Below are 15,461 nucleotides of genomic sequence, written 5' to 3'. Positions count from 1 at the left end.
GAATGAACAGGTTTTGTTGTTTCCCCCAGTTTACTACATGCAACTTATACTCTTTGTCCTATCATATCTTTCCATGACTTTCCACTCTTTATTAAACTTAGCATAAGAACACTCAGGTTTAACCATTTCTTTGGGTCGCTCAGGTTTAACCATTTCTTTGGGTCTTCAGTTCTATATGAAGGCTCTTGTGTCATGTAAAATTTATATTAAAATACATTTGTATGCGTTTCTCTTGTTAATCTCTCTTTTGTTACAGGAGTCTCAGTCAAGAACTTAGAAGGGTAGAAGAAAAAGGTATTTTTCCTCCCCTATACCACCATGTTCTTGTTCTTCTCTGCCAGACCTAGTTTTAAGCCCAGCAAGATGGTAAAATACATATTTTTTATTTCTACATCTCCAGCTTTTAGTGTCTTCTCCAGCAGGTAGTAGTTCTGGTTGAATGGGTTAACAAAGAGCAAACAACAAATTCTTCCTGGTGGAGCCTCTGGAGTTCTATGTTCGTTTCTTATTACATGAGAAGGCTATATCCTCTGTAACTTTCTCTAAAAGTTTATAGTACCTTCTGGAGACATTTAATGAAATAGTGCTTAGTGATTATGTTTGTGGGCTTGACAATTTACCAAGAAAGAGACTTCAATAAAGAATTTGGACATATGAGTGTTTTCCCTTCTGTAATTTTCATTTTCACAATGAATGGGATCTTTGCTTATTACCTAGTCATTATAATCTTCTAATTCCAGGTTTGAAAGGCAGAGTGCTCATGTATTTTAGGAAAACCAGGTAGCACCTCATATCTATGAAAAACAGTCCTTGCTCCTATAAAGTGATCTTGACAGCTTGTCAGTGGGGCAGAGAAGACTGGACGGGTCCTGAATTGCTTTTCAGCCAAAACAAGTTCACCTCAATGAACACTGGCAGTGACAGTCTCAAGTTGGAATGCACGTTTTAGATCAGTTTAGCGTAAATCAGAATTCAGGCATGAGTTAAGTTCATTTTTTTACATATATGTTCTTTGTCTCTGTTTCTCAGCTAAAAGGATGTATAACACTTTTTACTATTTGTCAGTGTTGGGAATTATATTTGAGAAGAGATGATTCATTTATTCTGGGTTTTAGGACTTGTTCAGTAACTGGAGAAATAAGATAGTCTGATCTGAATTAGAAAATGGTGTCAGTGGTCTTTGCTCCTACCTGTTGCCTCCTGTAATTTATTGTTCTTAATGTAAAAATGGAGCACAATTATGCTTATCTAATAGCAGTAATAAGAATATTAGTGTTTATAATATTTTTCAAATATATGCACCAGCTCAGAAGCAGCACAAAGTATATTAGAATAACATGGTGTGCATCATTCATTTTAATGGTTCTGTGAATTTCTTTCTAGTTTACACCCTCCTCCCATTTATTTGTTTTTTGTTTCTTGATATTCATTTAAGTTTTTTTTATCATATTCATACAGCATGGTTCAATAAATATTCTTCCTTATTTTCATTTGTGTGAAGGTATCCCTAGCTTTTGTGTATTTCATTTACTAACTAATTTGTTTCACATGTAAATCAAAGCCATTTGTTTTGCTCCAAAGCGTTTCATCTTTTTTAAGACTGACTTTCAGTGTTCCTTCTTCCTCTTTGGTTTATCAGCTCATTATTCTTTTATACAGTCTTCTATACCTCATTTAAATCCCTTTTCCGTCGTATACTTTTTTCTGCATTTAATTTTTCATTCTGTTATATTTAAATTTATCTGAAAAACTGTTGGCGACTTTGTAGTGCTATTAGAATTCTTATCTGTCTTAGGAAAATAAGACAAATGCAGTTAAATCTTCATGATCAAAGAAGCACTTGTGAAATACAAAGTTCATCTTCAAAATAGCACTTTTCTACACCACTCTTGGAGGTGGTCTATTAAAGGAGAGAAAATACTTAGTACTAATAAAATCTGAAGGGGATAAATAAGCAACAGATAGATCCGCATATCATATATATAGAAAGAGAAGTTCAAATTCAAATATAAATCATTTCCTATCATTCTTACTAGTGTTTTCTTATATTTGCATGGCAGAAAAAGAATACACACTTTAGGTCTTTTTACAACATGAGGATGAATAAATGAAATATATGAAGGCATTATAAATTAAATTATATTGATTTGAATGGGGAAAATTGGACAGTATTTGGTAATGTCTCTAATGCAAGGAAAAAGTAAGATAGACCATTGATTTATTTTTTTCTAAAATGTCCTGACCTCCATAGCTTGTATTTTAAGATCTCCATTGCATTAATCTAAAGTATATACATGAAACAGATTTGAACTAAAATCCTTCAATCATAATTTTAATGCTCAAAACCGTTCCTTTAAAACTTAAGCCGTCATCCACTAATTCCAAATCTAAGAGTCTAGCTAAGGAAATGAAATACTTTTAAGCTTTATGCACTAAGATATTTGTTGCAGTGTAATTTGTAGTGGTTAAAGCTGATGACATCGTAACCATCTTTTAAAAAAAGAGAATGGTCAAGTGTATTATGAGGTGTAGAGATAATGGAATATTAAGTGACATTAAAGTGCAATGTTTATAAAATACTTGTAAAGGTATGGGAGAGTATTTATCATTTTACCTAAGTAAAAAAGATATGTGAATTTTATATAATATGCTTTCAACTGTGTGAAAGAATTTTAAAAGACTAGAAAGGGATTCATCAAAATGTTGAGTGATTATCCTTGAGCAATGGAATTATGAGAAATTTAAAAATATTTGTCATGTTTTCTTGTATTATTTCCAATATTCTACATTTAGCACACCTTTAGTATTATGTTAGGAAGACTTGTAAGCTAAAAGAAAGGTTAGTTTAGTATATTCTATTTAGAAAATAATTTTTAGTGGAATTTTCACAAAAATTAAGCAAACATTTACCTTTATATTGGATAAGACATCCATGTAATTTTTCTTTCTTCGATTTGTGGGTATTTCAGCATATTAAGAGGTTGACCACTAACGGTTCATTGGTTTTGTAATTTTGAGGTGTGATGGAAGGGTGGACATGGTAGGAGCTAGGAGGCAGAATAAAGGTTTCAAGGCAGTTTAATGAATTATCTGAAGCTTGGATATAGAATGTCGGTCTGTGGCCTTAACTTGCCGGAAATCTGATAGAACATTCTCTTTTCTGATTTCTGCAGTATCAAGTCATGGGTGGATAAGATGCAAGAAGACCTTGTCACGCTGGCAAAAACAGCAAGTGGAGTCAATCAGCTTGTTGATGTGAGTAAAATCCCAAGAAACTTGTTAATCGTTTCTTTAATTTGAATGCAATTCTATCTTCTGGGAAACTGTATTTCTATATTATAAACAGCATGATTTTTCATGTGAATCTGATAGCGAAATTCTGAGAGAAACCCTTGGTACTGCTAGTTATTGTGAACAAGAAATACCATCCCTAACAATTAATGAAGCATTCTCACCACACTTTACAGTGTACGTACAGCCCTCCCTAGATCAGTTCATGTGATGTGTAGACTCCCTCCAAATTCAAGGTGGGATGCTTTGTTTCCATTTTTCAGAGTCTATTTTAGAACCTCTCACATGGTGGTGACTTCAAGTCCTGTGATGGATTCTTTTGAATATCCTCAGTGGGAACATATCTTCATGCTTTGAGGGTAGATTTTATTTTTAAAAATATTTGAAAAGTATTTACAGCTATGTCTAGAGACTAGAATGAGTCATTGAAATGGGTAATAAAGGATTTGGTGCAAGAGAAGGAGACACTATAAAAGATGGGTTTTTTTTTTTTTTATGATTTATGAATGACTATGAAAGTCACTCTAAAATGATTTTTGAAAAGATAGCAATATATAAATATGTGTACAGCATCTTAAATAGATTATTTTCCTTGGGTAAGAGCATTTACCCAAGCATGTATAGATTCTGTAAGATTTATTAAAAATTAAATGTTATTTCTTTTAGAGTCTCACTGCTTTCATTTCAATGTAAGTAATATAACAATTTGAAAGTGCTTTCATCTTGCGTTCTTAGTGATGCAATGAGTTTTTTATTTTCCAAAACTGTCAATGAGGTTAAATTGTATACAAGTGGTTTCATGTATGATATACAAATATTTATTGTATTAATATTTATATGTGAATATTCCTCTGTAAGAGAAACTAGAACGTATCGCTACCTTATGTATTAGGAGAAATTCATAAAGAAACCTTATTAAGCAAATAGTTAAAAAAATTATTCCAGAATTTCTTTATCTCTTTATAAAACAAATGTAGGTTTCAAACCAAGAGTATATTGAACAAACTTAAATATCTATGAGATAAGGAGTATATTTGGAAATGAAAAATGTTCCTTATAAATAGCAATGATCAAATTTAATTCTAGTCAACACTTACAGAGCAAATAATATGTCCCAGGCATTGTGCAGGCTACCAGAGGTTGACAGAGACACAGTTCCTCTCCTCAGAGAACTGACACTCTGCTAATCAAAAATCTCCATTATTGAGGGTACAAAAATGCCTGAAAGCTACCATAAACTGATGCTTGGGATCTGCAATGATTCACTGTGGGAAAATATTAGAATATGAAAGTGTGTAGGGTATTAAGTGGTTTCTATGAAAGTGATGAAGTTTGTGGAATGAGAAAAAAAGAAATGAGAATTGATAGAGTCTGGTTAGAAGTTATCTGACTCTCTTTATTGACAGATTGAGATTAAAATAAACTGCTCTTGGGAGCTCTCTTTCACTCCTCCAGTGTTTCTCCAACCTCAAAAACCACTTTCTTGGCTGACCTCGTTTTTACTTTTGGTGTTAATATGTGAACCCTCTCTCACCGAATCTGCTTTATACAATGAATTGTTAAGCAAAAAAAAAAGTCTTACCTGATTTCTGTTGTGCTTTATGAAGTATAGATTACTAAGAAGAATGTGAGTATTGATGAATCAATAAATGGCCATGTCTGAATTAGGATAACAGAATGGGGAAGATGAAAGAAAATCCCTGCAATTTTCTGTTCATGAGACACATACCTAATTACAGTGACAGAAAAAATACAAATAAAAGAATGATATATTATGTAATGAGGGAGGGAGGGAGAGAGAGAGAGCAGACTTCATTATTGGAAAAAGAATTTAAGTATTAGGACACACAAAGATGGTGATTTTACGTAGATAAATGATTCCACATGCCTCTTTCCTTTGCCCAGAGAGAGAAGGTCCATGATGGGGCCCAAAATGGTACATTTCTTTCTGGCCGTGGGAACTTAAAGTGGAGACTGGCTGAAGGATGCCAGAGTTGAGCTGAGATTGACTGGCTGCACAATGAGGACCAAAAGTTGAATAAATGGAGAAACTTAGCAGCTTCCTGGATTGAAATTCAATATTGTGGAAATGACACTTCTTCCCAAATTATTTAATGTAATTATTTTTACTGGCTTCACAGAGTACAACTAGCTTTTTACCTGAAGGCTCAGAAGAAGGTGCAATGAGGCAACATAGCTAAAATAAGACATCTTTGTAATTTTATGAAAACTGCTTTATGGCATCAAATGGGAGATTTTGCCTAGGTTACTTGCCTAACTTCTGTTAAAGATCAAGTGAACAGGCTTAAATCGTACTATTATCCCTGATGCATTCAAGTTTCAAGATGTCTCTTATTGAATTATTCTGTTATCTAATCATATATTGGGAGAATACATATGTCCATCAGTTGCATATTCTCATCCACAAAGTAGATGAAATAATTGAGAGAAGACAATAAAATTAGGGGAAAGAGATAATGCATTATAATTTTTCTTAGTGAATTTCATATATTGGAACCTTTTAAATATAACTGAAGGACTTCATTTTTTTTCATTAGTTCAGGCACTGTGCTAAGCCCTTAATATGCGTTATCTTATCAACCCTCAGGCAACCTTGTGAGGGAACATCATCATCTTTAATATGCGTGAAGAAATTGTTTTCAATGTTACATTTTTGTTCTAGGCTACACAAGTACTAAATTGGATGTGACTCCGAAATTTAAAAAAAAATCTTGTTATGCTTTAGAATATATGTTAATATTTTACCTTTTTATATTGCTACTAGTATTTTGAGAAGATAAACAGACCCCAATTAGGTACAAAGTTAACATATCTGGTTATGCTACTGCTCTTTTTATAAAAGATACAAAGTAGGAGAAGCCAGAGTTCTGCCACTGGTTGTGCATTCATGAACATTTCATTTGAACTTCCTTGAAAAAGAAAAGTGTAGAAGGAAATTCTAAGATGTAAATTTACATGCAGAATTTAAAAGCTTCTGTTATTGTTGGTATGCACAGAAATGGTTTTGCGTGTATATCCATGGAAAGAATTGCTAAGAATGATATAGAAAGTAAGTTCTTCCTGATTTTGTCTTCATGGTCTTCCAGCTGAAGAAAATACATTTATTATTTTTTATGGAACATTAGAGCATATACTTTTTAAAATTCTGTAAGACTCTTACACCTTGCGGTTCTTCCAATTGATGGTTTTGTGATCTGGCCAAGATGTTTCACCTCATGGAGTTGTTGAGACTGATGGCATAATCCATATAAAATGTTTATTGACTTGTAATCAGAACTCAACACATGTCATTCATTTGTTGTATTAGTTGAGGGTTATTGTATTGTATTAGTTGAGGGTACAGGTGAGCCAATGTAACAAAAAGATAAGATAACCATGTATTTTTCTCTCACGTAATAGTCTAGAGGTGAGCAGTTTAGGGTCAGTAGGGTGGCTCTGCCACCCTCAGCATGTGGCTTCCATTCTTGGGTCCAAAGTCTTTCTTCCAGTTGGCCTGAATTTCCAGTCATCATGTAAAGGGAAAGAGATGAGGGGAGCAGATACCCAGTCACTTTAAGAATTAGACATTTTGCTAACATTCCAGTGGTCAGAACTTATTCTCATGGCCACATATAACTAGAAAGGAGTCAAAAAAATGGGGTCTTGGGCCGGCCCCGTGGCTTAGCGGTTAAGTGCGCACACTCAGCTGCTGTCGGCCCGGGTTTGGATCCCGGGCACGCACCGACGGACCGCTTCTCCGGCCATGCTGAGGCCGCGTCCCACATACAGCAACTAGAAGGATGTGCAGCTATGACATACAACTATCTACTGGGGCTTTGGGGGGACAAAAATAAATAAATAAAATTATAAAAAAAAATGGGGTCTTTATTGGAATAGCCATATGCCCACCCTATCACAGAGGAAGTGGGCAGAACAAGTAGTGGAGGACAACTAGCAGTTTTCCACTAATATGTATTATTATTTGAATACTATCCTTGTAAAAGCTATGTCTAAAAATGTATTAAAGATATATTAACCAAAATGTAACCTGTATTTATATATTTTAAACATTATAGATCAAGAAAAAAATAAAGATTTCCAGATTTTGAAACATATATGCATTTTTAAGCAGTCTGTATTATGAGATATTTTAAAAGACATTTTATTACTTTTAAACACACGCACACACATTTCTTTAGTTACTTTGCTGGCAAATGGAGAGGTTGATCATCATATATTAATGATAGGTAACATTTTTAAAAGTTAAAGTACTCTTAATATTCTTGAAAACAACTTTTTAAGTTCATGAAACATTTGTCAGCAACCATTTTTTTCATTTAATTTGTTGATAAAATATTTCATGATAAAGATATACCTAAAGTTCAACCAATATCCAAATTATCAGATATTCTAAATTAATAGGTTCCATAGTAATGAGAATTAGCTTCATGAAACTTTTCGAAAAATAAATCGATGAATAGAAACTACTGTTTGTCTTTTCTATAAAATGCGTTTCCGAATCTGCAAAACATTATAGTAAAAGAAAATAAAACTCAGCAACTGTGTCAGAAATCCTCAGTTGCTCCACTTGACTGACCCTGCGCTGGGGAAAGCAAACCACAATGGAAGCAGATCACAGTCATGGCTGGTGTGTGTGTGTGTGTGTGTGTGTGTGTGTGGGCTGTTTCTTGTCTCCTTCGTGCACTGTTTTCTTCACAACTCCTCCTTTCCCTTTAGGAATCCAAGACTTGCTCATAGCCTCCTCTTTATTACATCAAGAAGGGTTTAATAGTTGCCACTTAGTGACTCTTTTATCTCTCAGCAGAACATAGCTGGTATTAGAAAGCAGGTGTGAAGACTATATTTTGAAAGAGATAGAGTTTCTCCTCATTCCAAATAGGCCTGTTTTTTTCTGGAAGGGGACAAGTAGGGACAAGGGCTTAGCAGAACATGGACTGAGGTGAGGCAAATGACGCGCTGAGGGCACAGTTTAAGGAAGGCACTTGCTCTGAGGGTCAGAGTAAGTGAGTACCTCCTTGAATTTCGTGCCCTAGGTGCCTAGTCCTAGCCTGGGCCCACGGGCAGTAAAGGCCTGATGTGCTGTGTCTTCTGCTCTCCATTGCTGGAGGCGTAGATATTTGCAGCCTTTGGACTTCACACTAGTCTCAGGCCTCTCCACTACATTTTCTTCCCTGCTCCTTTCCCCTCCATTCTCCATCTACGTACAATGTCAGGGCTTTCTTACAGCTTTTCCTGATGCTTTGCAAGCCTCCCAGACTCATCTTGTGGCTATGTCAGGTACCATGGGTATTCCTACAATGTTAACAACATATTTATTTTGAAATCTTTGAAATTTGAAAACCCGCATTATCTGACATCACTCCATACTTCCCTTCTATTTCAATTCTAATGTTGTGTTGTATCTTCTGGTAAGAAAGGATGTTAGGGGAATCCAAACTTTTTGTTAACAGAAATTGTTGTATCCCTCTAGTTATCTAAGAGAGTTGAAATGGTGCGTGTCACCTTGTTGGTATAAGGCTTTCTTCATCTTTTTTGTTTGTTTGTTTGTTTGAGGAAGATTTGCCCTGAGCTAACACCTGTTGCCGCTCCTCCTCTTTTTTGCTGAGGAAGACTGGCCCTGGGCTAACATCCGTGCCCATCTTCCTCTACTTTATATGGGATGCCGCCACAGCATGGCTGGACAAGCGGTGCATCGGTGTGCGCCTGGGATACGAACCTGCGAACCCCGGGCCCCCGCAGCAGAGCGTGTGCACTTAACCGCTACGCCACAGTCTGGCCCCAAGGCTTTCTTCTTTTTTTTTTTTTATAACTTTATTTATTTATTTTTTTCCCCCAAAGCCCCAGTAGATAGTTGTATGTCATAGCTGTGCATCCTTCTAGTTGCTGTATGTGGGACTCGGCCTCAGCATGGCTGGAGAAGCAGTGCGTCGGTGCGCGCCCGGGATCCGAACCCCGGGCCGCCAGCAGCGGAGCGCACTCACTTAACCGCTAAGCCATGGGGCCGGCCCATCAAGGCTTTCTTCTTAAATGTCATTTCTGTTTGAATTTCTAACATTTTAGGCTAGAGCATGCAAACATATTTAAAAAAATTTGTTGGTTAAATGTTTTTTCTTGGAAATGTATTTTTAAAGGTAGAATAATTTTGCAACAGCATCATCATATACTTCCTGGCTTTTGATTCACCATTATAATTTCGTAAGTTAAATTAAAATCAATACCTTCGCATTTCAATATGCTCTCAAAGATGTAAATATGAAATGTGCCTAAATATTGAGCATTCGGTACTCTTAATTAAGTTAGTATTTACAAACGTGTTTTGAGTGAAGAATTTATTTTCATTAGTAACTCATGGGATTAGCAGACTGATGCTGTTTCTTTGACATTGTGGTCACATCATCTTATGTAAATAGAATATTCATTTTCTAGGTGGTGGAAAGCTTAATGCATTAATCTATTTACAAGAAAAAGATACTCTGAATTAGAACACAGTTAATCATTGGTGATTCTGACTAGGGAATTAGCAAGATACACAGGCGACAACAAGGGTTGGGAATCTTCTTTTCTATCCAGGAGAATGCTGCTAAGTGGCTGGATGATAGTAGATCTCCCTTTACGTGCCTGTCAAGTGAGGTAGATAGTAACATTCTCCCTCCGCACAGAAATGTCATAGGGGTAAAAGGGAATATAAAATGGAATATGAAACCAATAATAGATATTATGAAAAAGTTAAATGCATGTTACTTTATAAAATGTAGCTTTATATTTATTTTACTTTATAAAAGCAACAATTATTTGTAGAAGTAATCCAACTTTATAAAAGTAATTATATTACTTTTCAAATATAGCTATATATTGTTATTTCACAGTTTGGTTTTATTTAGAGTTGTCTTACTTTCCTCCATGATGAAATGTAACTAAATTGTTACTATTATTATGTAGATAACTTGAGATTATCATTATTTTAGGGGAAAAATGTGTTTTTTTCCCCCTAAGTAGAAAGAAAGCTATTTTGACTGCAGAATGTACTATCAATAGAAAGTATAGACTCCCTTTACCCATCCACTGGAGATTTTAAAGTTAAGAAGCTGTTTTTTTTTTTTTTTTTTAAACAGTGGTTAATTGCATTCATTTTCAAAGGTACAGGATAAACTCTAAGGAGATTTCTAATCTTATGGTGACTTTCTATATGTTATTAACAGGTTTTTAAGTGAAGTGTTATTGGTTCACAAACATTAATAAAGACTACTAAAATGTTTTCTTTTTTTACCTTACCAATCTGTTCCATTATCAATCAATAATTAACACTTTCTTAAGTTATGCTGGTACTTGAGGAATAAATTGTTATTTATTGCTTCTCCAAGTAGCGATCTAATGGTTTGGTAATACTAATTACAAAGAGAGTGATATATAGAAGCTGTGCTCTTATCTATGAACTGCACAAAGGAGAGAGAAGCTAAAAACTCAGGAGTGATGTAGCCATGTGTTAGCTTCTTTTCTAGAATGAAGATGAATGACATAAAAGACCATTATTTGCTACTGCACGCTCTCAATATGCAACATATAGCTTCTTATTCTTATTTTTTTCCCCCCCAAGACATCTTTAATGTCTTTATATCTAGAGCAGTGGTTCTGAGTCAGGGGCAATTTTGTTCCCCAGGAGACATTTGTCAATATTTGGAAACATTTGTGATTATCACAACTGGGAGTGAGGGGCAAGTGCTTCTGGCATCTAGTGTGTAGAGGCCAAGGATGCTGCTAAACATCTCACAATGCACAGGACATTGCCCCACAACAAAGAATTATGTGGTAAAAATGTCAATAGCGCTGAGGTTGAAAACTGCTCTAGAAGGGCTGAAGAATTTGAGGCAAGAATAAATGTATGAAGCTCTTTAAATGAATATAAATTTGTAAAATTGTTTATCAGCATTGATAGGTAGCAATTTTGCTTTAGATAAGCCATGTGTTAATAAGGTTTGATGGTTAAGGGCAAATTACGCTGTGCTTTTTAAAATTTTTTTGTTGCAGTGAAATGAATTTAGGTCGTTTGGGGTTAGGAACATTAAACAAGCACTCACTCAGCCTATGGTTAATTGTCTTTTAATTTAATTTTAATAGAATCTAGTATGACTCCTCCACTGTTAATTGCATATGAATTTTCTGGTCAAAATACATATACAGGGCCGGCCCCGTGGCTTAGCGGTTAAGTGTGCGCGCTCTGCTGCTGGCGGCCCAGGTTCGGATCCCGGGTGCGCACCGACGCACTGCTTCTCCGGCCATGCTGAGGCTGCGTCCCACATACAGCAACTAGAAGGAAGTGCAGCTATGATATACAACTATCTACTGGTGCTTTGGGGGAAAAAATAAAAATAAAAAAAAATTTAAAAATACATATACAATTCATAAAGAGCTCCAGATATGCAAAGGGAAAGAGGCTACGTTAATAACTTAAAAAACAAAAAAACAAGTAAGTGGCTTCTTATTATACGTATCTTAATATTTTTCTTGTTTTAATTCTAAGTATTCTTAAAGATAAACTTATAATTTACCTTATGTGTGAAATGTCTCCAATCTGAAACCATGAAGGATTCTTTCCGTGAATCTTTTTTTCACGCTCACCTTAGACTTTGTTACAGTTTAGTTTCTCTATTCCAGGAACGACTCCTCATATTTCAGTTGCATTTCTGTTTAAATATAATCACCTGTTTCTATGTCTAGTATGGAGAAAGTGAACAGGCATGTTTATGGTTGTCATTTTTCTGTTCCTTCTTATATCTTTAATATATTGCTCAAAAACATCACCACCAAATTCATGTTAATAGCAACTAGGGCAAGTGGCAGTATATGCTGTGGAAGTTTCACCAATTCTGACTTTATTCTTCCTAAATATACCTCCTAAAGATAATATCCTGTTTGAAATGTGATACTGTCTCAGTTAAGAAGCTATATCATATCAAATAGAATGAGTAGAAGGACTAGGGGAAGTATTATTAAACTCTTGTGTTTGATGTTAGAATGCCGGTTTGATGTAGTCATTATTGGAAAAGTATGCAGTATATGAAAACAATGGTATATGTGTGTGTATGTCTATACATGTGTAGGTAAGTATATGTATATAATTGCATGTGTGTGTGTGTGTGTGTGTGTGTGTATATATGTTTGAATGATGTTTATAGTCAACAGGCCTATGTTATATTTTGAATTCTTCCTATGTACTAATTGCTGTAACAGGCACTAGAAGTTCTGAGCTAGGTATCACTCTAGAATAGCTTGGAGTTGACTACATAATAAGATGCAAACCAATACCCTGAATTTTATAGCTCTCCATAATAGTGTCCCAATTTACCTTTCAATCTTTAATTTCTAATAATTCCTTGTATCACACACATTCTGATTTTCTTATTAATACGTTTCCTCCAAAGTGTGGCTATAATCCCATCTTTTTGACTGTCATACTCATGTTATTTTACTTTCCTCTCAATTCTGACAGCCTAATTTTCTGTACCTCTTCATTGGAATGTGAATATTCTTCTTCATATTGATCATTACCTTATTTTGTGTATTTATTATTAGAATCTAATTATTGTTTAGGTGTTATATTTATATTCTATATGTAACTGCATAGCACCTTACATAGCCTTGTTATTTTTTAGTTTCAAAATAAATATTGATTTTAAAATACAAGAAAGAGCTTGTATTAGGTCAGCATTCACATTCCTAGCAAAGCCTGAGGCAGTAACCAGTAACGGTGTCCATTCACTAATTCCTGTCATCAATATTTATTGAGTGTCTGATATGTGCCAGGCACTGGACTGTGTGCTGGGCTGCACCAGTGAACAAAGCAGGCAAAAATCTCTGCCCTCTTGATGGTTACATTGTGGATAAGGGAAATAGGAAATACATAAACATGATACTTAGTAAATTACATATGTTAGGTGATGTTTGTATATGCTTAAAGGTAGCAAAATAGAAATCGGAAGCCATAACAATTTCAAAGTTATATCCCATCTCAAAAAGCTAGGTTATAAGGGAAAGAAAAAAAAAGGCCTACAATTTACTTAAAATGAAGATGCAGAGAATCAAATGTAATTCTTTTAATGATATTAATACAATGCCATTCGTCTTATGAGGTGAGTGCTTATATCTTCATAAATTTACATAAACTACATTGGAAACTATATTTCAACAGTTGGTGTTGGCCTTAGTTTTTTACCCAACTGTGTTAACTGACTCAACTGGCAATAAGTAGAGAGTACTAAAGAGCCAACATCCTTTAAAAGCTTTACTTTCGTTTAAGAGATTGTGTTATTTGCTTTTTTAATCAAAGGAGAGAGTTTGAAGAGATTAGGGGTTAATTAGGAAATATTGCATATTCGTTTATGGCAAAATTAATTTCTTTAACTCAGTTAATTTTCAAAGGAGGAAGATAGGTTTTGTTCTTATTTTCTTTGTTGTTGGTAAAATGTATTGTAACATCAATTCAGATCTAGTTTCACTAGTTACTCTTTACCTTAGATGAAAGACTTTTCACATATCTCAACTTTTCTCTCTGTTGGCTGGCTTAGATGATGATGAGATTTCTGATAAATAAAAAGGAAGGCTTTATTATACTTTGGAATCATTGTAAACTTTCTTAAGGGAACTTTAATCCTTGAAAGTGACCAAGAAAGGACATTGTATCATTCTTTTGTGTTAATACATCTTTTAGAAACAAGACATTCTCTGTTCTGGCAGAACAAGTAGTTCAAAAGCCCAAGGAACATTTAATAAAGGAAAAAAATAAACAAACCATCCCACATTGCAAAATTCAACTAAAAGTAAGTGAAATTGATTTTGTGACTATCTAAGACAGTTGAGGTGATAATGATACTCTTTTCCTGCTGCATTAGTATTGAATATCTATGGATTTACTCCTGTAAACCAATAAAGATAGTGAAATTAGAATGATGGTGGGAGTTATAACGTAACATTTTCTTTTAATCCCACCTCTCATTATTATGAAGTGGAATCATATTTATTCATCAAATTCATCTATATTTTTACACAATGCGTGCATATCTATTTTAAAATTTTTAGCTTTTCTGTCTAGAATTTCTTCCGAGAATCCCACATGCAATAGTCCCCCTTTATCTGTGGTTTTGCTTTCCACGGCTTTAGTTACTTGTAGCCAGTCGAGGTATGAAAATATTAAATGGAAAATCCCCAAAATAAACAATTCATAAGTTTTAAATTGCATGCCCTTCTGAGTAGCATAATGAAATCTTGCGTTATCCTGCCTGGGACGTGAATCATCTGGTTGTCCAGTGTATCCACACTGTATACGCTACCTGCATGTTAGTCACTTAGTAGCCATCTATGTTTTCAGATCGACTGTCTCAGTGTCACAGTGCTTGTGTTCAAGTAGCCCTTATTTTACTTAATAATGGCCCCAAAGCACAAGAGTAGTGATGCCGGCAATACCAGTACGCCAAAGAGAAGCTGTAAAGTGCTTCCTTTAAGTGAAAAGGTGAAAGCTCTTGACTTAATAAGGAAAGAAAAAAATTATATGTTGAGGTTGCTAAGATCTACAGTAGCTTTTATTATAGTACACTGTTATAAGTATTCTATTTTATAATTAGTTATTGTTGTTACTCTCTTACTGTGCCTAATTTATAAATTAAACTTTATCGTAGGTAAGTATGTATAGGAAAAAACATAGTATATATAGAGTTGGGTACTATCCGTGGTTTCAGGCATCTCTTGGGGGTCTTGGAATGTATCCCCCATAGATAAGGGGGGTGTGTGTTGTAATTGTGAAGGTTATTATAGGAGTTCTGAGATAATTTCATTATTTTGTAAAGTCTAATGGAAATTGTACATTTCTCACGGTAGAGCTCATTTTTTGTATGAGTGAAATAAATCTAATGACTAATGAAATGAAAGTGCAAAGTAGTAATTAATAAATAATATTAATCACAAATTTCAAAAGATGGAGTCTTTCCTAGCATTTGTTTCGGAAGAGTGAATCACTGGAGGAGTTTATTGTAGAATTACTTATTAAAAAAAATAAAGGTAACACATTTAGGGAAACTCAGGAAGACCCTGGGTTTCAACAAGAACTTGAGGTATTTAGAAGTTTGGTCAGTGGAAGAATGGTCCAGAGCCAAGGCAGC

General features: G+C 34.6%; 1 protein-coding gene across 6 annotated transcripts in view; it reads left to right on the top strand.

Moving 5' to 3' along the window:
- The window catches only part of CACNA2D1 (calcium voltage-gated channel auxiliary subunit alpha2delta 1), a 504,823-nt gene that overhangs the window by 85,971 nt on the left and 403,391 nt on the right, over positions 1-15,461 (top strand). For all 6 annotated transcript variants that reach the window (XM_087445189.1, XM_014788140.2, XM_014788141.2 and 3 more), the window contains one exon: positions 3,174-3,255. In XM_087445189.1, the coding sequence (XP_087301315.1) occupies positions 3,174-3,255 (82 nt within the window). The remainder of the gene's footprint in view (positions 1-3,173; positions 3,256-15,461) is intronic.

This window comes from Ceratotherium simum, chromosome 1 (assembly GCF_057802395.1).
Source record: "Ceratotherium simum simum isolate JZ-2026a chromosome 1, ASM5780239v1, whole genome shotgun sequence".
Taxonomy (NCBI): Eukaryota; Metazoa; Chordata; class Mammalia; order Perissodactyla; family Rhinocerotidae; genus Ceratotherium; species Ceratotherium simum.
This window is presented reverse-complemented; position numbering and strand designations above follow the sequence as displayed.